General features: G+C 40.2%; 1 protein-coding gene across 1 annotated transcript in view; it reads right to left on the reverse strand.

The window, feature by feature from the left end:
* LOC142194617 (interleukin-5 receptor subunit alpha-like) overlaps window positions 1-22,448 on the reverse strand; it is a 36,018-nt gene extending 13,570 nt beyond the window's left edge. Inside the window, exons 1-4 of the mRNA XM_075263867.1 lie at window positions 22,358-22,448; window positions 13,235-13,343; window positions 7,620-7,777; window positions 3,068-3,209 (exon numbers count right to left, since the gene is read on the reverse strand). Coding sequence (XP_075119968.1) covers window positions 3,068-3,209; window positions 7,620-7,777; window positions 13,235-13,328 — 394 coding nt within the window. The 5' untranslated portion in view covers window positions 13,329-13,343; window positions 22,358-22,448. The remainder of the gene's footprint in view (window positions 1-3,067; window positions 3,210-7,619; window positions 7,778-13,234; window positions 13,344-22,357) is intronic.
* Window positions 22,449-22,743: the final 295 nt, after the last annotated feature.

Raw genomic sequence — 22,743 nt, forward strand, 5'->3', positions numbered from 1 at the left:
TTCTGCACACTCAGCTTTACTGCATCAGAGATGCAGCAAAGCTGAGTGTGCGCTGAACCCTGCAGCAGATATAATACTAACAATGACCGATTGGCACAGTGGGATAGAGGGCCCTGCCTGCAAGGGCTTACAAGCTATGAAGAAAGAGGGTTAAAAACAGTAGGTGAGTGTAGAGTTCAGATGAATACAGTACTTTGCACAAGTATTCACACCCTTTGAACTTTTTCACATTTTATCACCTTACAACCACAAATTTAAATGTTTGTTATTGAGATTGTAAGTGCTAGACCAACACAAAGTAGCAGATAATTGTAAAGTGGAAAGGAAAATGATACATGGTTTTAAAAATTTGAATCAAATAAAAATCTGAAAAGTGTGATGTGCAAAGTATTCAGCCCCCATATCAATACTTTGTAGAGCCACTTTCCGCAGAAGTTACAGCCACAAGTCAAGTTTTGGGGTACGAGTCTACCAGTTTTTCACATCTAGAGACTAAGATTTTTGTCCCCATACTTCTTTGCAAAATAGCTCAAGTTCAGCCAGATTGGATGGAGAGCGGCTGTGAACAGTCATTCCCCTTACATCCAACAGCAGCACAACACATGGTGTAGTCCTGCCCCTGTGCGCTGTCAGGACAGGTGGAACTTTTAATTAATCAACCTTCCCCTTTAAGAGGTCAGGGAAACCTCCCCTTCCCTGTGTTTTTTCTGTCCTGTATGACTGGACAGGTGGATGAGGCTCTGTGGCCTCCTCTATGGTTTGGAAATTGGCCAGTTCTTATGCTAACTTAGAGGACTATAACACCGTCCGGAAGACCTTAGTCTGCTCCAGAGCAGCTTCTACTACCATGAGCTACCAAAGGATTGTTAGATTTTTTTCAAGATTTGGTGTTCTGAGAAACAAGTGTCTCTCTCCACCACAGAATCTATCTTATAATTTCTCCAGAGCAGCCTAGTCCTCTGTACCTTAGTGGGATCTGTAGGCGGTCCTTCAGGGGCTCTGCGGACCTCTGTTGAGCCTCTGGAGGAGGTAGACCTTAAACTCTTGTCTTACAAGATGACCTTCCTCTAGGTGGTCACTTCTGCCATACGAGTTGGTGAGCTTCAAGCTCCACTACACTAACCTTATCTATCTATCTATCTATCTATCTATCTATCTATCTTTTTTTCTTTTTCTTTTTTTCCCGACGGGGTGCAGCTGAGATTCTTTCCTGGTTTTCTCCCTCTTTTTCCAGATGGCTAAAGGAAGCATTGCTTCCTTCCGTTCTCAAGGGCTCTCTGTCCCAGAATGAGAGTGAGCCCACTCCACCAGAATGGTTTCTGCCTCTTGGGCATAAAGATGTTCAGTTTCACTAGAACAGATTTGCGCTGTTGCTACCTGGAAAGCTCATTTAATCTTTTTAGACATGATAGGTTGGATTGGCGTAGTTCGGAGGCAACTGCCTTCGGACATTCGGTCTTGTCAACAGCATGCCAAGGGGTCCCTCCCTAAGGGGGTTACTTGCTACATCCCCCTGTGCTGTGCTGCTGTTGGACGTAAGGGGAATGGAGGATTATGTAGATAATCTGTTTTCCCTTAGTCCAAACAGCAGCACAAGCTACCCTCCCTTAAGCCCTATTGCAATATGTTCTTAATATTTTTTCGGAATGTGTTACTTTACTTTATAACTAACACAGGGAGGGGGAGGTTTCCCTGACCTCTTAAAGGGGAATGTTGATTAATTAAAAGTTCCACCTATCCTGACAGCACACAGGGGCAGGAATACCCCATGTGTTATGCTGCTGTTTGGACAAAGGGAAAACAGATTATCTACATAATCCTCCATATTCATGTCTTTCTCCAGATGCTCAATGGGATTTAGGTCTGGCCTGTGACTTGGCCAGTTAACACATGAATGTTCTTTGATATAAATCATTCCACTGTAACTCTGACTGTATGTTTAGGGTCATTGTCTTGCTGGAAGGTGAATCTCCTTCCAAGTCTCAAGTCTTTTGCAGCTTCCAACAGGTTTTCTTCCAGGATTGCCCTGTTTTTAGCTCCATCCATGTTCCCATCAACTCTGACCAGGTATTTGGTATTGACCACTATATTTGTAATAACTATATATATATATATATATATATATATATATATATATGTGTGTGTGTGTGTGTTATGTATTTTTGGAGGTATAGGGATGTGTCCTCTCTGATATGGTCTCTCTCTCCTAAGTGTGCCTATGTATTCCCCTACCCCTAGTAGTTATGTAGTCAATTGCAGTTTTTCAAGGGTTTTTCTAACATATTGACAATATGACAATAGTGTCAGATTTGTTTTATGAGAAATTGGAGTCTTTAACCAAACTGGATATAGGATCGGCTTGTGTGGTTTTAAGTTGTCAGTTTATAGACTTTTCCTCAGCCTATGTGCATGCCAGATTTACCAGCCCGAATATCATACTGGGAAATGGAATCCTAGCATTCTAGTTATCTATAATGTCTCCCAGCAACATACTATCCTGTGGTGACTATGAAGCTCGGTCTGTATGCCGCAGGGTTTCCATCCTTGAATGGTTTTTTAAAGGTAATCGCTGGTGTCTGTATACCGCCTCTCCACGGGGAAACTGTTTTTTTTGGGTTTTTTGCACAGACTCAAAGTCGCACTTGCAGGACTTTGTGTCCATGCAAATAAAACGGATTTTAGGCGGTGAGGCAGCATACAGACACCGGCGGTTACCTATAAAAACCTATTTGAACTAATGGGTTTTAAAGTTCACCGCCGGAAAGCCGTCCCCTGTCCAGTTTTCCCAAAGTTTAGGACTGAAACCCCGGCATGGACACTGTGGTAGTGTGAACGCCTCCTTAGCCCTTATGTACACAACAGTGACATTTTTCACGAATCTAATCGCCATCAATGTTCATTGATGATGGTCATTTTGCATCTGTTCTGTTCCATTTTTCCCACTTATCGATATTGTCAGATGAGTATCAATTGTTGCAAAGACCAAACCAGAACAGCGCAGACTGTTAAATATACTTTAACACTTTTATTGTATATGTAAAGGTCATGTGTATAATATATGACTCACCTGGTGGAGCATTGTAAGTAAATTCTGCAGGGATACTGTGAAACTGTATTTTTTGAGACTCACAAAATGCATTTGATACCGACCCCACCAGTCCCGGATGCATATGTAGTCTAATTTTGTGATTAGTTGTTTCTAATAGAAACTAAAGAAAAAGAAAGAAAGCTGTAAAATGTCTATCAGCAAACACAGTAAAATATATTGCTTATACTTGCTATAGGACGGAAAATACATTTGGTTTCCTTAGATATTAACAACGCAGTTCCTAAAAGATGTGAATTGAATGAAGACTAATACTGTAGAGACATAGTGAAAGAGAAATGAGAGAGGGTAATCTCTATGCATAGGGTAAAAACTTGGATCAGAACAATGGGCATTAAAAACCCTTCCTTTTTTGCAGGACAAATTGTTTTTTCAACATTTTTGTTTTATATTTACAGCATTCACTTTGAAGCCAAAATAAGATAAGCTAATATAAGCTAATCCTTTTAATAGTCTCACAGTGAGGAAATTTCAGTATGTTACAGCAGCATAGTAATACAGATACAGGATAATACACAGTAATATATTACAGAAGTAGACACACATAAGCTGAGAAGAGAAGATATACTAGGAGTCCATAGCAGCTAAGGAACAGAAGAAGAAAGAAGGAAGACTTCATAGCGATAGCGCTCCTTCTCACACTTGGGGTGAAGCAGACAGTCACTTACAGTGCTGCTAAGTGCCATCAAGGTCTCATACATGGGGTGGGATTTACAGTATTCTCCTGCATGGAGCTCACCACGGACAGTATCCTTCTCTCACCCACCACCTGTACTGGGTCCAGGGGGCTCCCCGGGACAGAGCTGGCCCTCCTGATCAGCCTGTCAAGTCTATTTCTGTCCGTGGTTGATACACTGCTCCCCCAGCAGGCCACACTGAAAAAGATGGCTGAAGCAACCAGAGAGTTGAAAAAGGCCCTAAGAAGTGGCCCCTGGACTCTGAAGGCCCTCAGCTTCCTGAGCAGGTAGAGCCTGCTGTGACCCTTTCTGTGCAGCACCTCCAGGTGATCAGCCCAGTCTAGTTTATTATTGAGGAGCACACCCAGATACTTATAGGTCATGACTATCTCAATTCATGTCCCTTGGATCTCCACCGGGGTTGGAGCACTTCTCTGTTTACTAAAGTCCACCACCATCTCCTTGGTCTTCCCAGCATTAATCCTGAGGTGGTTCTGCTGGCACCATTCAACAAAGTCCCGGTTTAAGTCTCTGTATTCCCTATCATCACCATCAGTGATGAGGCCTACTATAGCAGAGTCATTGGAGTACTTCTGTAAGTAACAGCTGGATGAGTTGTGCCTAAAGTCAGCAGTGTACAGTGTGAAGAGAAATGGGTCAAGAACTGTACCTTGTGGTGCCCCTGTACTACAGATCACAGTGTCAGACATACAGTCCTGGGCTCTCACATAGTGAGGGCGGGTTGTCAGGTAGTCTAGGATCCAGTTAGGTGCTGGTCCACCCCACCAAGGTTCAGCTTCTCCCTCAATAGCCCTGGCTGAATGGTGTTGAATGCACTGGAGAAATCAAAGAACATTATTCTCGCAGTGTTTCCGGGTTTCTCCAGGTGAGAGAGAGCTCTGTGAAGAACGTGCATGATGGCGTCATCTACCCCAATGCCCGGTTGATAGGCAAACTGGAGGAGGTCCAGAGCGGAGTTCACTAGAGGGCGTAAGTGTGTCAGGACCAGTTTCTCTAGGACCTTCATCAGGTGGGATGTCAGTGCTACAGGTCGGTAGTCATTGTAGTCCATCGGGTTGGGTTTCTTTGGTACTGGTACCACACAAGATGTTTTCCACTGTTGAGGTACCACTCCCAGCTTTAGACTCATATTGTACATGTGTGTAATAACACCGCACAGCTCTGCACATTTTAAGAACTCTTGCGCTTATCCCATGAGGTCCTCCGGCCTTGTCTGCTTTAATCCTCTTGATTTCCCTACACACTTGAGACTTGTTGTAAAATGACATGTTACCTATATTCTCTGGGCTGATTCAATCATATCAACACCAAATGTATATAGTTTTGGATATATTTAAACACCTTTACAAAAATCCAAATCTTTGAAAAATAAAAAAATGCCTTGCGTTGTCATATCACTCATATCACTTTTTTATATTTCCGTGTACAGAATTGTGGAAGGATTCCTTCTTTTTTGTGTGGAATAAGTTGTAAAATAAGTTGTAATTGTTATTGATACCATTTTAGATTTTACCATTGTAGGGCAACTCACGCCAGTGACTGACAGCCAGTTCATTGTTTGCACTTGAAAAAGGGCAGAAAGCCTGAAACACGTTGTGTATTTACATAATAAAAGGTGTTGAAGAATTTGTGGAACATTTGTGGAATTTGTACACGCTTCGCCCAAGGTCCTCCTCACCCGATTGGGCTAGTGCCTTGAAGGTTATTTACATAATTGTAGATTTTTTGACATTTTGACCAATTTTTCAATGTTTTTTGGTAAGCGAAATGGCAAAAAAGAAAGAGATGGTTTAGCCATTTTAATTTTTTTTCTACTATTGAGTTCCCCGTATGGATGAAATATTTTTATATGTTTATAGCTCAGGCATTGCTACTGCACATTCACTTCTATCATAGGCTGCCTATAGCCTTCAATAGGCTCCCACACCAAAAGTCGTCAGATGTCTCAGTCATATTTGATAGAGGTATGTCAAGGGTTAATGTCAACAATCAGAGAGTACTCTGATCATGGGCATACCACCCAGTCCCTGCTGTGTTTAAAGTCATGACATACTATTACAGTGGATGTCAGCAAGGGTTAAAGATTACCAAAGTTTAGAGTTTCTAGTAAAGATTGCAAACAGAAGACTTTCTATATGCATCTACCATCATTGACGAAACTCTTTCCATTTATTTTTTAGAAAGAAAATCACGGCATTAGTAACTTTTCAAGACAAAAGTATTTTACGACATTGTATCACAAAGTGATATACTATATCCTATCTGTGTGGCTACCTAAGTTTACTTTGTGATAGAATTCACAATATTCTATCTAAGGCCCCTTGTAGCGTGCCGCAGGAAAAAAAAAAAAAGCGCTGCAGGAATAACCGTGGCAGCAACGCATCGTGTTTTTTTCCTGCACCGCTTTTCACATAAAGTTCACAGAGGTTGCCTCTGCTGACTTTCTTCTTCAATCATACCTATAGGGAAACCACCAGCATTTACGTAGGCATAATTGATATGTCCGCAACGGTTTTGGAAATCACAGTGTGTCCACTGCCCGCAAAGGGAGCATGGGATTCGCTAGACCAGACAATGACTGTAAAATGCTGCTTTTTTTCTACAGTGTTTCCGCCGTGGGTGAACCGTGGCATTTACGACACATGGGGCCCTGGCCTAAAGGAGTTCTCTAGGGGTTTTTCTTTTTTGCTTCCCTCCCTTGGAAGTTTTTAGATGGGTTTCCCTCACCACAAACAGCATCTAGCGCCCAGGACATGCTCTATGCAGCCTCCTGTTATGTTGTCACAGGTAACTACCCATCTTATGGGGCTGGAAGACTGTAGTAAGGCCATCCCATGTAATTTCTGTGAAAACCTGTAAGGCATTGTCCCTATAGTTTTAATAGGGGTGAGGAATAAAGGCAGAGAAAAACAGCAAAAAGTTAAAAAACACATTTTTACTGCAATTTATTTTGCAGCATTTATTAGCTGCATTTCGCTAAGTGGGGTCTTGGCCTAAAACTAGCTTTAGGCTAAGGCCTCATGGGACATCCTGCAGCAATAAAGCACTGCAGGAAAAACAGTGGCGGGAACAAATAACAGTTCTTCACGCAGCTTTTTAAACAGAAAGTTTGCAAAGTTTTCCTCCACAGACTTTCTGTTGCAATTATACCTATAGGGAAACCGCCGGCATTTCCGTAGGTATAATTGACATGGTTTTGAAAATTGTGGCGTGTCTGCACGGTGGTTTTTACTGCAAAGTGGGCATGGGATTCACTTAGAGATTTTTCCTGCAGCGTTTCTGCAAATCATGGTGTTTTCATCCTGTGAGGCCCCGGGCTTAAAGAACATAGCGACATAGGAAATGCAACCAATATCGTATAATGTGGTTAATGCGTTTTGCTATAGAGTGGAGATCGTAAATCTGTACCAGACAATTCCAGTATAGGTTTTTCCATGTAGACACCGGTTCTTTATTTCTCTAATAAGTATTTCTAAGAGCTATATATTTATATGGACCCCAAACTGCCAGGTAATTGTATTGTATTTCTTAGAGAACCTACAGAAGCTATTGCGTTGTCAAGTTGTACTGTATGTTCCTTGTGAAGTGGAGGTAACACACAAGTGACATGGCCTTACCTGCTAATTCTATATTATGAATGAGCTGCAGAAAAATTCATGTAGTTCCTATCTGGAGGCCATTTATAATAGGTACAATTGTATAACTGCTTTGCCCTTTGCAACAGTAAATATAGTACATGGAGTCTACAGACATTGTTAAGAAATTCTAAGAAAAAATGTTGAAATGAATAGAGATAAGAATAAAATATTAATTACCTTGCGTGGCGGTTCCTTTGCTTTATCTGAAAATTGATAGGAAAGAAGATAGCAAACACTAAAATTTTCTGTTTCAGCTATTTCTTCTGCTTCCCAGGAAATAAGGACAGAATTGCGGCCAACATGTGATACCGTAACATTGGGCTGCTTAAGAAAAACTACAAACAGGTTATTATTTCTATGACAGTGTTAAGGATAATAATATTCCGATGACATTCATAATGATACCAATAATGGAATTAATAATATGAGGAGTAACCTAACCCACTTTCAATCGCTAATTATTCAGGGAATTTGCTTGGTTATTACAAAGAGTAACAAATATGACCACTTTAATCCTTTCATGATGGCCAAAGGTTACGTCCCCACATTGCAAAAATTCCGCTTTTTTTGTTGCAGATTTTGTTGTGGTTTTTTTGAACCAAAACAGGAGTGGATTATACAGAAGGGAGAATTAGAATATGTCCTAAATTCCCCATTCCTTCCACAATGTGGGGCCTTAGTCTTAGGGTAAGTTCACACGGAGTTTTCTGGTCAGGATTTTGAATCCGCGTCAAAATCCTGACCAAAAAAATGCCTCCCATTGAATTCAATCAGAGCCAGTCATTTCCTTTTTCCACAAGTGTTTTTTTTCTGCTCACGGAAAAAAGAAGTGACATGCCCTATCCTCCACAGCTGAATTAGCCACGGGAGACCCCGACGCGACACTCCCTCCGGGCTAGGCCCATTTATTTGTGCCTAATCTGGAGCAGAATGCCGTGACTGGGTGCCAATGCACTGTATGCACTTATCCTAAAAGGAGTTTTCCAGCTTCTTGATATTAATGACCTTTCCTTAGGATAGGTTATCAATATGAGATGGATGTAGGTCTGACACCTAGGATATGATGCATTCATATCATGATTTTTTTTACATCCATTTTAAAAGATCCATTTGACAAACAGATGCAAACAGTTGGCCATGTAAAAAAAAAAAAAAGAAAAAAAAACTGTTTCTGTCCTTTTTTTTGTAAAGGACACAAAAGTAAAATATACTATCTTATTTCCTTTTTTTGTACTATGTACATTTTTCCCTATCAGTATGTCTTTTTTGGAACATGGGATGGAAATCCATGCAAACATGGAGAGAACATACAAACTCCTTGCAGATGTTTTTTTGACCTTGGTGGGATTTGAACACCAGGACCCAGCGCTGCAAGTCTGCAGTGCTAACCACTGAGCCATTGGGATCTTCAGATCTGCTGAAGGGATGTAACAAACATGATGCAAAAGCCACTTACTGCAACTCGGCTCCCATTCAAGTGAATGGGAGCTAGGCTGCAATAGCACAATATGGCTGCATTCACACTGAGTAACGCTGGCGTTTTTTGTGCTTATTTTTTTTTTTTTTTATAAATGTAGATTGTGAGCCCCACATAGAGCTCACAATGTACATTTTTCCCTATCAGTATGTCTTTGGAATATGGGACGGAAATCCATGCAAACACGGGGAGAACATACAAACTCCTTGCAGATGGTTTTTTGCCCTTGGTGGGATTTGAACACCAGGACTCCAGTGCTGCAAGGCTACAGTGCTAACCACTGAGCCACCGTGTGGCCCCCTTTTTTGTGCTTATTTTTGCACATAGCGCCGCGTTAACGCCGCGTAGCGCCGCGTTAACGCCACGTATATGCCACGTATACGCTACGCGGCGTTAACATGGCGCTATGTGCAAAAATAAGCACAAAAAACACCAGCGTTACTCAGTGTGAATGCAGCCTAAGGCAAAACACAGTGTATAGAACCATCTGCTTCTGACTCTGTGTACTATGTAGTGCTTACGGTACAAATATTTGGTGGGGTTACTGAGTGTCAGGCCCTCATTAGTCTGATATTGATAATCTATTCTAGGTATAGCTTTTAGATATCATAAGGCTAGAAAACATCTCTTTAACTCCCAGATAAAAACTTTATTATTTCAAGCGCTGCATTGCAAATGTAATCTTTTTAGATCTTGCACAACCTCGATTTTTGTTTCTTTTACTGCAGGACACCTAGGGAGTTATTATTGTTTCAGACAACTTTAGTCTCATTTCATAGAGGTTATAATTCTGGACCGACATGTAATTTACTTTAATTATAAATGTTGCTGTTTTATGCCTGAAAAACCTCTCTAATGTTCTTGGTACTATGTGTTTTCCTTCTAGCTAATTTACAGTTGAGTTCTTTGTTACCAATGAAGTATGTCCCTAGCTGCAAGAGGGAAAGACAGTGAGATGAGGAAGGAGGGTTCTCACTCAGTGAATGCAGATGGGAAGGATTGTACTCAGTCACACAAGTGCAAACTACAAAGAGTGAAGATTTTGCAAATCTTACAGTTTACAATGTATTAAAAAAAAGTCTTCTATGTACTAGCATGCACTTCTGGCTGCTCGTGTAGTTACAGATGGGATATAGTTCAGACAGCAAGCAGCTTTACTGGCTGTGCTCATAGAGTGCTCTTTTCCTGTGTCATGTCTACATGATAGTGCATATCTGCATATATCTTCTCTATATTTTTAGTTCAGTGTTCCTGTATTTCCTATATGTCACTTGGCCTTTTCTCCATCATTTTTGTGTTCTTGTACAGTCACTTCTGGCAAAATTACAGGTAAACAAAAGAAACTAGGTATAATGGAGAGGGGAACTGCTCCTTATTGTACAAACCCACAACTAAATGCAAAATTCAAAATGTGTTCAGCCAAAATGTGGACATTATCAGCAGAAAAACTGATAAGACCATGTATGAAGGCTTATACAGTCATAGAACAGATTGTCCAGCAAACCTTGCATATAGTTAAACTTTTTATGAGCACTCAAGTACCCCTTTGAATTTGACTGGATCTCAATTTCAGAAATATTCTTCTTCAAAGTTGTAATGTCTCTGCCTGTTCGGGTCAGTGTACCACCCTCTGCTCGCATGCTGCGGTGCAGGGGGCATGTGCAGTTTAATTCCTTGCTTAGAGTTTTTGGTTGCACTGTGTGAACACAGCTCTAAGTTTTGTAATTGAATTTCCACCACACCCGTCTTCTACCCTTGTTGCCTCTGTTCATGAAGTGGTTAATTTTAGCTTTGCCCTGTGATTGACAGCCTTTCCGCCTATCAACTCCAGGGTGGGTTCTTCCTCCCTATTTATTCTTGGCTCTCATTCACATTGGTGCTTGCTATTGCCTTGTGCGTGTTGGCCTTTCTCTCGCTGTTTATTCTTGTATTCTGATTCTTGACCTCTGGCTTTCCCTATTGACTACTCTTTTGGATATCGATTTTGACACTGCATTGCTCGACTGTTACTGACCCCTGGCTAGCTGACCTCCCATGTTGTTATTTGTCTTGTCTGCATTTTGTGTGTCACGTATTTAGGAAGGGTTTTGTTTTCCAGTTGTCGCCTATTACCTAGGATAGGACCAACAAGCAGGAAGGGACAGTGGGGGGGTTTCAGACCAGGGCTCACTGCCTCTTCTGCCCCTTCCTCCAGGGTTCATCTACAGCATCGGGGAACTGCTGTCTGGCACTTCCCTTACAAAAGTAGTTTGATTATTAAATAACACCAAAAAATTAACTCTCTAATTCCCCTGTTAATAGCAATGTCAAAGGTGTGTAATGTACATCATATAACATCACTATGCAAAAGCAAAAATTCTATCTTAAATTTCTACACATCTCACTCCTTTGAGTTTTTATGAAGCCTCTGAAGGCTGATAATCACCAAAGTACAGAAAAATCAGATAGGGCTAGGGTACTGGATGTCCAAGGAAATTGTGTTTGCATCATGCTTAGTATTACTGGATGTGGGTTTGAAGACCTTTTCACTTCTTGCAAGGGGAATACGGGTTATATGTTTTTTCAGTTTTATTTTCATATTTTATTTTTGGGGATTTTTTTTTATCTATGACTGTCCTATTTATAGATGAAGACAGAGCTCAAATGGTAACAGCCCATTAGATCACCGTTATCAGTGATCAGGAATGCAAAAAAGACTCAGATCACATCTTCTTTGTGTGTGACAAAAATTATGGGGTTCATTTGCAAGGCAGAAGCAATAGAATTTAGGCAGCAGCTCAATTTCAGCACTATTGACATTGACTTCTAATGGTAGGGATTGGGAACAATTATCTCAGTTCCCTATCACTGTATGGGATCGATCTGCCAGAACAACTGCTCAGTGATGGCAGGAACAAGGCAGCACATACCGTACATAATAGGGTTTCTGGAATAGGGACTATGGCATTGGTCTATGATTTTATGTGGGGTTTGTTTGAGAGTGTAAAGGCTATATATGTCTTTGCAAATAAAAAAAGAACACTTTATGTAGTCTGATCTGACAATAAAACTATTACATTCATCAGGGGATTTAGGGGACAGATAAGAGGTTGCAGCAAGTCTGCCAAAAAAAAATAAAAATTGATGGGTAATTTAAAATCAAATTCAATCGCAAAGTCACATAAATTGGAATTGTTTTCCAAGGTTTGCATATCTTTTAATCACAAATTGTCTCATAATAAATATAACATTTTAAAATAGAATTAAAATAAAAAAAAATTTAAAATGATAAAATAATACATTTTATAAAGAATTCTAAGAGTTAATTTCGTATTTTGCTCCACCCTGATGATTTTTTCTACAATAACTAAGATTAAGGCTAAATTTGTCTGTAATTTTGTCTGAACAGTCACAATATCTGCCCCGTTGTGTACAGTGCCATACAGATTAGGGTTTTATTGGCACCCTATAAGAAGACTCACATACTGAACAATTCTAGAACAATTGCAAAGGAACAAGCCTTACAAATGCTGCAGCAAGAACTACTTTATTTCAAACAAAGGAAGATATACACCTGATAGATGCCTTTTTGTTTCTGATCTATTGAAAATGTCTCGAAGCGCAAATTTTAGTGGAGCATAGTGATGAGACTCTATGATCCTAACATCTGAAAAGTTTGCTGCAGACATAGTAAACAATGTCTTCTGACTGTGGCCTATTCACATTACGATACTTGGGATACATAGTACTGATCCATCGGGTTGACAGTATAGTAAATGTATCATTGTTATTAAGCAACTTCTAATTTGCTGATTTCAACCAATACCAAGGCTTTTGTGTATTACCATGTGCCTCATGTACTGTACATTTCATCCGTTCCTTAATCTGTGGCATAAATCTTTTACAGTTGCAATGATCTTTTTGCTACAGAGAAAACTCAAAAGACAAAATATAACATATTTAACACTACAGAAGATATAGATAGATAGATAGATAGATAGATAGATAGATAGATAGATAGACCCCCCCACACACACACAGTACTGTTTAAATATCATGCTTTCAAAAATAGAAATGTTAATGATGATCTTCTGTGGATGTAAGCTTACGCTTGCTTCCCACCTACATTCAGGTTTCCGTTTGGGGATCCACTTGGGGAGCCCCGAATGGAAATCTAACTGCTGAAAAAAGCGGTTACCCTCAGAAACCCACGGACCCCCATAGACTATAATTTGGTCCACCGGGTTTCCTCCGCAAAAGGTCAGAAAAATGCGGAGACAGAAGTCCTGCTTGAAAAATACGAAAGCTATTAAAAACATTCATGTCATATACTTACAATGTATGCTGCCATCTGTTAAGTACATTTGGTTGCAAACTAATATAAAGTCCAGGAGTAGTATCCAAACATATTCATTTCCTTGAAAATCCATGATTCAGTGCAATCCCTTAAAATATGGAGATTGAAGTCATCTTTAGCATTGACGTATTATGAAGTATAGTCATTTACACATAGCATTTTTGCCCCTGGCTATTACTGAAACAATGATAAAATTTAAGCTTAATTTATTTTTTGCAATCAATGATAAACATTACCAAGGTTTTAAGATCTTAAAGGGAGTCTGCTAGGTCGAAAATGCTTCCCAAACCAATAGTACAGTGTAGGGGTCTTTCATAGGAGTAGAAACATACCACTGTGGCCGCAAATCAATGACATAATAAAGAGATAATCATCCTTTTATAAATATGAAAATCAGATTTTAATTATGGTTAAAGGGACATTACTGGGTGGCTATTTCAGGGGAGAGCAGCAGCACTTGCAGCTTCCTGTAGGTAAACTTAAAACAATCAGGCCCCTCCTTCATGCACTTTAAGGCCGCTGAATTGTATACTCATAAAAAGATGAAACATTGCATTGGTTTGTGGCCACAGTAGTATGCTTGAACTCACTTTAACCCCATACTGACATCCACCGTACGTATTACGTACTACAAGTATTATACAGCAAAGGCCGGCGCTAATGGGGCCACTGATCGTGGGCATTAAGGCCCTCGGCGCCTTGGTCAAAGCCACCATTTTGGGCAGGATCACTGGTGCCCAGAATGAGATCCAGGGGCCAATGATCCCTTGCCATGACAGCCAGGGGGGCTATTGAAGGCTCCCAGGCTTGTCTGCCATATACTTTTATGGGCTCAATACAGCCTATAATAGAAGAGTCTGTTTTTTTCAATGCATTACAATTCATTAGTTTTGCAAAGCATTGCAATTAGTGATCAGACCCCCTGGGGGTCAACACCCCTAGGAAGTTTAATCAATACAATATGAAAGAAAATAAAAAGTTTAAAAAATATGAAATATGAAACATGCCCATTAGATAACCCTGTGTTCAAAAACACCTGGTCTACAAACTTATAACACTATACAGTGAGCAGCATAGCGGGGAAAAAAATATCAAAAGTGCTGAACCAACATTTTTTCGCTCTTTTACAAAATGTAATTAAAAGTGATCAAAGCAATAGACATTTCCCAAAATGGTATAACTGAAAAATAGATCTGCCCCACAAAAAAGATGCCCTATGCATCTCCATACCCAGAAATATAAAAATGTGGGTTCATGTGTCAGAGTATGGTGACTATAAGCAGCAGCGGGGCTTCCAGCAGTGGCAGGAGTGGGGTGATGCTGCGGGCCCTTGGCATGACCCAGCAGCACAAACCCTTCCCGGCATGCACCGTGCTATAACAGTGGATGCCGGATCTGTAAAGATGATGGTGCCCGCTCTGCTACAGAGTGGTCGTCATAGTTTCTGGGTCTCCACTGCAATGTTTGTGATCAGAGTCCACTTTGATAGCGGGCATTACAACCTAATGAAGCCTAATGAAGGCTCCCAGGCCTGTCATAGTAAGCCTCAATAATAATTTACAGACTATCCCATGGGCTGCAAAACAGTTGTATTGCAGCCTATGGGACTTGCAATCAAATGACTGCAAGTCCAAGCTACTAAAATTGTTCAAAAATGTTTGTTTTTTTAATTGAATAGAAATAAACCATATGTTCTAAATCACCCCCTTTCCCTAGAATGCATATAAAAGTAGAAAATTTATGTGAAACACATACACATTAGGTATTCCTGCGTCAAAAAATGCCCAGTCTACAAATATTTCACCCTAAGGGCCCCTTCAAATGGCGTAAGCGCTCGTCTCATTCCGAGCCGTACACGTGAGCGCTTCTAAACACTTCCCATTCACTTCAATGGGAGCGCTCGTAAAGCCAACTTTACGAGCGCCCCCATTTGAAGTGAATGGGAAGTGTTTAGAAGCGCTTGCGTGTACGGCTCGGAATGAGGCCTTACAAGCGCTCCCATTGAAGTGAATGGGAAGTGTTTAGAAGTGCTCGCGTGTACGGCTCAGAATGAGCCGAGTGCTTACGCCGTGTGAAGGGGCCCTAAGGCTGAGTTCACATAGCGTTTTTTGATCAGGAATTTGATCAGGAATCTGCCTTAGGGTAAGTTCACACAGAGATTTTTGGTCAGGATTTTGAAGTCGTATCCGCTTCAAAATCCTGACCAAAAAGATGGATCCCATTGAAATCAATGGGAGCCGGAAGAAACGGAAAAAAGAAGCGAGATGCTCATTTTTCAGGCTGTTTCGCCTCGTAATTCGGTCTGAAGACACACCCTCCTCCGCACTAGGCCGATTCATTGGGCCTAATCCAGAGTGGAGTGTGCGGCTGAATGCCAGTGCAGTGCACCAGCTTTCAGTCGCGGCTACCCGGCTTTTGGTTTGGAACCTGAGGCAGCCTCAGGTTCTGGACCAAAAAACTCAGTCTGAACTTACCCTCAAAATCAGCCTCCAAAAAAAGCCTCCCAATAGAGTTCTATTGGGATGCTGATTTTGAGGCGGATTCCTGACCAAAAAACTCTGTGTGAACTGAGCCTTAGTGTAAACGCTGTAGCAGGAAAAAGAATCAAAAGAGCCAAACTGCCATTTTTTTTCACTGTTATGCCTCTGATTTAATGAAAAGTAATCAAAGCAATAGACATTCCCCAAAATCGTATAACTAAAAAGTACATCTCACCCTGCACAAAAAGATTCCCTATGCATCCCCGTATACCTGCAGGGTCACCTGTCGATGTGGCCCTACAGCTGTTGCAAAACTACAAATCCCACATATTAAATATTTTACCACATTTTTTGCTTTAAATTTTTTTTCCCTATTTTCCTCTTCCATAATTTAGGTGAGTCTTAGGTGAGTCTGAAACTTAGGTGAGTCCAAAAAATACGGTATATCTATACATATATAACAGAACAGTCAAAGCATATCAGAGCAACTAATCCAGTAATTAGTGCATGAAAATATAAGTAAATAAAGCATACTACTGACCAAGCAGGATGAACGCTGCCCAATGTGCATTTCACCATACAGGCTTTGCACAGCGGACCTGAACGACTGAGAACCCAGCACAGGTGTGAACCTAGCCTCAGCCATGACCAGCTGCATAACCAAGCAGGGTGCTTGTTTGGTTTTTTTTAGCATCCTGCTGTGATTTCTGCCCCATATTAAGGCTGGGGCCTCACATTGCAGAAACACAGCTTTTTTGTTGCAGATTTTGTTGAGTTTTAGAGTACCCATTCCCTTTGTAGCCATTCTTGACTTTGCCTCAAAAAAAACGCAACAAAATCTGCAACAAAAAAAAGCTGCATTTCCGCAACGTGGGTCCTTAGCCTAAAAAACATTTGGAAACAGAATCATTGGAGTCTGCCACTTATTTTGGAAAGAATCTTTCCCAAAATCAGCAGCAAATATCACTGTGTGAACATGGCCTAAAGTAGCTTAGTCTCCATACAAAAGTTTTGCAAAAAAAATAGATTAGTAGAATCAGACTTTTTTTTACAGAGCTGTGCCTGGTAAACAATGTAAAATAAGATAATCTGATCACCGGGAGAGGAAACACAACCAATCTATTACATATGGCTTATACCATAGATACCCCATTGATAGTGTAGTATCAAATAACTTCGATACTGCACATTATAGAACTAAAGTAAGAATATCTTAGAGTGTATTGTCCTCATGTTACTGTGTTTGAAGTATAACATTACCATATGAATTGTAATGACATTAAGGCTGTTTCCATGACAATCAATCCTTTCTATTCTTTGTGGAAAGTTATGGTTTTAGTATGCCAACTGAACAGATTAAATACTATATGTTAATCTGGACAAACACTTGTTATACAACCGTCTATTAGCTATGACATGTATAGTAAGTAATGTGATGTGTGACTTTTATGCAAATTTTTCTAAAACAATTATCACATGCAAGGCCAAAACACATCCATTACCGTTTGTAGGATGAAACTTCATGAGAGAAGTCATTGTGTTGGACCAGGCTATTGTGTTGGAGCGTCTTCAATAGTACATGTGGCAGTATTTATTTATCATATTATTTCTTCACTCCCCATTTCAATCTTGGTCCTCAGTATAGGGACCCTCCTGAGCCTCAGCATATTCTTCTCATTAATGGTTCCTAATTTGGCTTCCCTCTCATTCCTAGACCCCAAACCTGAATTCCAAATACCCCAAGAATGCCAATTTTGTTGTAGTGTTTATATAAACCTGCACCCTTTGTGGCCCATTTCCTGAGATTGTCCTGGCAAAACTGAGACTGTTGGTATGCATGCTTTCCAATTCAGTGGCAGATCGCATTGACTATGTACAATTGAGTTTGTATGGTAAGTAGAGATTGGTTTTGTACAATTCTTTCCCGATGCTCTATCACAGCACTTATTATGGCAATTCCACATGACCACTGAGGCCCAATTACAGGCCTCAATGGTGACCCTGTGGAGCATGGAATCAGCCAGAGGCTAGAAGAGGCCTGAAGAAGATGCCTGGGGATCGCCAGATGCACAAGGCAGGTGAGGCAAAGTGAGTATAGCTGTTTGTTATTTTTACTCATCTCGCCAGGGCCGTCACTTACTACAATGTGGAGTCGGAGGAGACCTCAGAGTAAAGTAAAGTATCATAGGTGGTGAATTCCAAAGATTTCAGGTTCGGGTCAACTCGAAACTTTTAGTAAACACCAGGTCAAATCCATTTTGACCAGAATTGGTTCATTTATCCCTAATTACATGAGTTATCTACTCCTGTGTGGTGCTGGCCACTTTTCTTGCTTGTTTGCTCTCCAGTTGTCCAGCGCATTACAGAACTGGGTTCATATTAGTCTCACAGTGTATTTAAGTCCAATCTGTAATCTTAAAAGGGGTTCCCATTGAAAAATTTCCTCAGAAAAGTGGTCCTTGGTTTGTTAAGGTGGTGGTCTCCTTATAGAGAGCCACCTCCATACAGTATAATGGGAGAAAAATCAGGCAAAAAAAAAAAAAAACTGTCTTTAGGGAGTCTCGTTTGGAGAGAATTCACTGTACTTAATGTAAACCTTTAGTTCAGTACACTATAGTTGACACAAGTCAACTTCTTTCCATTTTGGTCATCTTCTTATTTTAGTATGATTTTTCTTGTAGTCTCAAAGTTAATAAAATAAAATCGTCTAAGTGATAAGTGAATCCAAAATCTGATTTATTTTTTTTTTTGCCAATTCCCATCACAGCCATTTTTTCAGTGTTGCGTTTCCAGTTTTTTATTATCAGCAATACCAAAAGGGTTTTTTTTTGTTTTTTTTTTTAAGTTCACAGAGCTGTATGAGGACTTATTTTTTTGCAGGATAAATTATTAATCCTAATGATACAATGCAATCATGCAATATATAAAAATAAGAATAGGGGTGAAATTAGAAAAAAAAAGTACAATTGTGCCATCTTCTTAAGGGTTTAATTTTTGCGAAAGTCACTACATTCTCAGATTAGTATGAGCAAAGTCACAGAAAATTTATATACATTTTTTAATGGCTTAGTACCTTTAGGGAAAAAAAAGGGAAAATCTCTGAAAAGCATAGATATTTTGTTTTGTCCACATATTGAGGCATCCGTAACTAATTTCCGTGTATGTAGCCATGAACTGACTCCTTTTTTGCAGGACAAGTTGCAGTTTTTATTTATACCATTCTTGAGAACGTATAATGAGTTGATCACTTAATTAAAAATGTGTTAGTTTTAAATCTAAGGCTACATCTGTACCTGTATCTTATATTAAAAAAAATTGCAACTGCAAACATATCTTGTTATGCAATATTATTACATACTGATGTGTAATAAACTTTCTTATTTATTTACTTACTAAACTTTCTTGCTATTTGACTCTATTTAAAGTGATAGGTCATATGGAAGGATATCCTAATGGAACCATTAGGACACATGGCTATCATAAAGGCGATTCCCCTGTTTTGGACTGTTATTTATCTACAGTCCTATGAAAAAGTTTGGGCACCCCTATTAATCTTAATCATTTTTAGTTCTAAATATTTTGGTATTTGCAACAGCCAATTCAGTTTGATACATCTAATAACTGATGGACACAGTAATATTTCAGGATTGAAATGAGGTTTATTGTACTAACAGAAAATGTGCAATATGCATTAAACCAAAATTTGACCGGTGCAAAAGTATGGGCACCTCAACAGAAAAGTGACATTAATATTTAGTAGATCCTCCTTTTGCAAAGATAACAGCCTCTAGTCGCTTCCTGTAGCTTTTAATCAGTTCCTGGATCCTGGATAAAGGTATTTTGGACAAACAATTCAAGTTCAGTTAAGTTAGATGGTCGCCGAGCATGGACAGCCCGCTTCAAATCATCCCACAGATGTTCAATGATATTCAGGTCTGGGGACTGAGATGGCCATTCCAGAACATTGTAATTGTTCCTCTGCATGAATGCCTGAGGATTTGGAGCGGTGTTTTGGATCATTGTCTTGCTGAAATATCCATCCCCGGCGTAACTTCAACTTCGTCACTGATTCTTGAACATTATTCTCAAGAATCTGCTGATACTGAGTGGAATCCATGCGACTCTCAACTTTAACAAGATTCCCGATGCCGGCATTGGCCACACAGCCCCAAAGCATGATGGAACCTCCACCAAATTTTACAGTGGGTAGCATGTGTTTTTCTTGGAATGCTGTTTCTTTTTGGACGCCATGCATAACGCCTTTTTTTATAACCAAACAACTCAATTTTTGTTTCCAAAATGAAGCTGCCTTGTCCAAATGTGCTTTTTCATACCTCAGGCAACTCTATTTGTGGCGTACGTGCAGAAACGGCTTCTTTCTCATCACTCTCCCATACAGCTTCTCCTTGTGCAAAGTGCGCTGTATAGTTGACCGATGCACAGTGACACCATCTGCAGCAAGATGATGCTGCAGCTCTTTGGAGGTGGTCTGTGGATTGTCCTTGACTGTTCTCACCATTCTTCTTCTCTGCCTTTCTGATATTTTTCTTGGCCTGCCACTTCTGGGCTTAACAAGAACTGTCCCTGTGGTCTTCCATTTCCTTACTATGTTCCTCACACTGGAAACTGACAGGTTAAATCTCTGAGACAACGTTTTGTATCCTTCCCCTGAACAACTATGTTGAACAATCTTTGTTTTCAGATCATTTGAGAGCGGGCTGTCCATGTTCGGCGACCATCAAACTTAACTGAACTTGAATTGTTTTGTAGAAAGAAATGGTCCAAAATACCTTCATCCAGGATCCAGGAACTGATTAAAAGCTACAGGAAGCGACTAGAGGCTGTTATCTTTGCAAAAGGAGGATGTACTAAATATTAATGTCACTTTTCTGTTGAGGTGCCCATATTTTTGCACCGGTCAAATTTTGGTTTAATGCATATTGCACATTTTCTGTTAGTACAATAAACCTCATTTCAATCCTGAAATATTACTGTGTCCATCAGTTATTAGATAGATCAAACTGAAATGGCTGTTGCAAACACCAAAATATTTAGAACTAAAAATGATTAAGATTAATAGGGGTGCCCAAACTTTTTCATAGGACTGTATAATACATTACATGGTTGCCCATACATAGCATAAAATGAGCATTGCACAAAGCTTTCCTCCAGTTGATGATCTCCAGGGCCTAGAGCAACTGGACCCACAGCTATAATTTGGTCAATCAGGTGGCAGCATTATAAAACCAGCCATACACTTAATAAAAAATAACTAATAGCCAAAGAATTGTTCAGTCAACAGCTATCTTGACCCTTTGCTGAAAACCTATATAGGCCAGAGCCCCACGTACTGTAAACATTGCATTTTTGCCACATCAAAAACCTTGGCGTATTACAGTATTCGCAGCTGACATGCTGCAATTTCAAAACATTGCAGCATGTCAATTATACCATCAAATTTTTCACTTGGGAGCCCCCACGGCATAGCACTGTGGCAGTCGCTACCACTGCTACCCCGGTTTCCTGTTCCTCACACAGTATAGAACCACATTTACACACACTTGCCTGCACACAGTATTATGCCCCATAGTGGACCACCCATGAACAATTATTATACTCTGGGGTCTTGTTGGACCCCAGAGTATAATGATCGGAGACCCAGGGGAGGTGACAAACATAAAAAACACTGTTACTTACCTCACACTGGTTCCTTTGCATTCCCTACTGCTTTCGGCCCTCTTGGATGTTGGTACAGACATCACATAAGCCAGGCCAATGATGCTACACATAATGACACTGGCCCTGCTCACATGACATCTGGGACATCACCAAATAGCCCTGTAGACTGTCAGAGCACAGGAGAGGTGAATAACACTGTTTTTTATGTTTGTCACATTCCCTGGGTCTCCAATCATTATACTCCCGGGTCTGAAAAGAGCCTGGAGTAAATAATAGCAGTGTTTGTTGGGGATCACAGGCCCACATCATCACTTACCGATCCTCGCTCCTGCTCACGGCTGACTCTGCTTTACAGGCAGCTGTGATCAGGAGGGGGAATGATAAGTAAATAGGACCTGTTACTTGCTGGGGTTACTCCAGCAGGAAACGGCTTATAAAAAAAAAATCATCAGAGTCCCACCGGGCCCAATAATGTCCTGGGCACTGTGGCAGCCGCTACCACTGCTACCCTGGTAGTTACAATGCAAATTGATGAGTATATATACACACACAGATATGTTCAACTTGAATGTGATGTCTTGCTGCACTATGATAACTCACAACAAAACCGAGCGAAAGCATTGGCTTAATGTGTTAGAATTCATTTCAAACTTGGTTACATCTGTGTATTTTCTACAAATTCAGCCAAAACAACAGTTTGTAGCAACTATTTTGTAAGCTTTCTGCCTAAAATGATTAACTAAATCGCAGATGAAATATTCCATTTATTCATATCTATCAGATCCCATCGTCGATCAAATCCAATCTTCTTGCAAAAATCTTTACATTTACAAAATGGAGAAATCTCATTTCTTATGTATTGTGAAATATTGAGAACTTTTTAAGTATCACAGTAGCATATTACTTCTCTATACTGTATGAGACATATACAAGCTGTGCTTACCATCTGTTTCATTCATAGTCTGCCAAACATCCCATCTCGAAAAGTTGAGTTAACTCCAACCAGCCGCACCGAACCTCCGGCATATTCCGTTGTGTTATGAGGATGGGCTTGGTTGACGTAGTGTATATGGACTATCCAAAGCTTTATGCTATGTATAATGGTTACATACAAAGGACTAGTTCCTTAACAGAGACTTGTGCAACCCGAACTGAAATCCCACACAGACGAGGAAGTAAGCAGAAAGGAAATGTGTCACATAGGAACGTACACACTAGGATGAGATTGTTATGTGGCGGTCAGAGTACACATATAGATTTATCTGATGTCTTATATATTGAGGTTTTTTTCTTTAATGCGTTTACAATTGCGTGTAGATAAACGATGTT

This window comes from Leptodactylus fuscus, chromosome 2 (genome assembly GCF_031893055.1).
Source record: "Leptodactylus fuscus isolate aLepFus1 chromosome 2, aLepFus1.hap2, whole genome shotgun sequence".
NCBI classification, from domain to species: Eukaryota; Metazoa; Chordata; class Amphibia; order Anura; family Leptodactylidae; genus Leptodactylus; species Leptodactylus fuscus.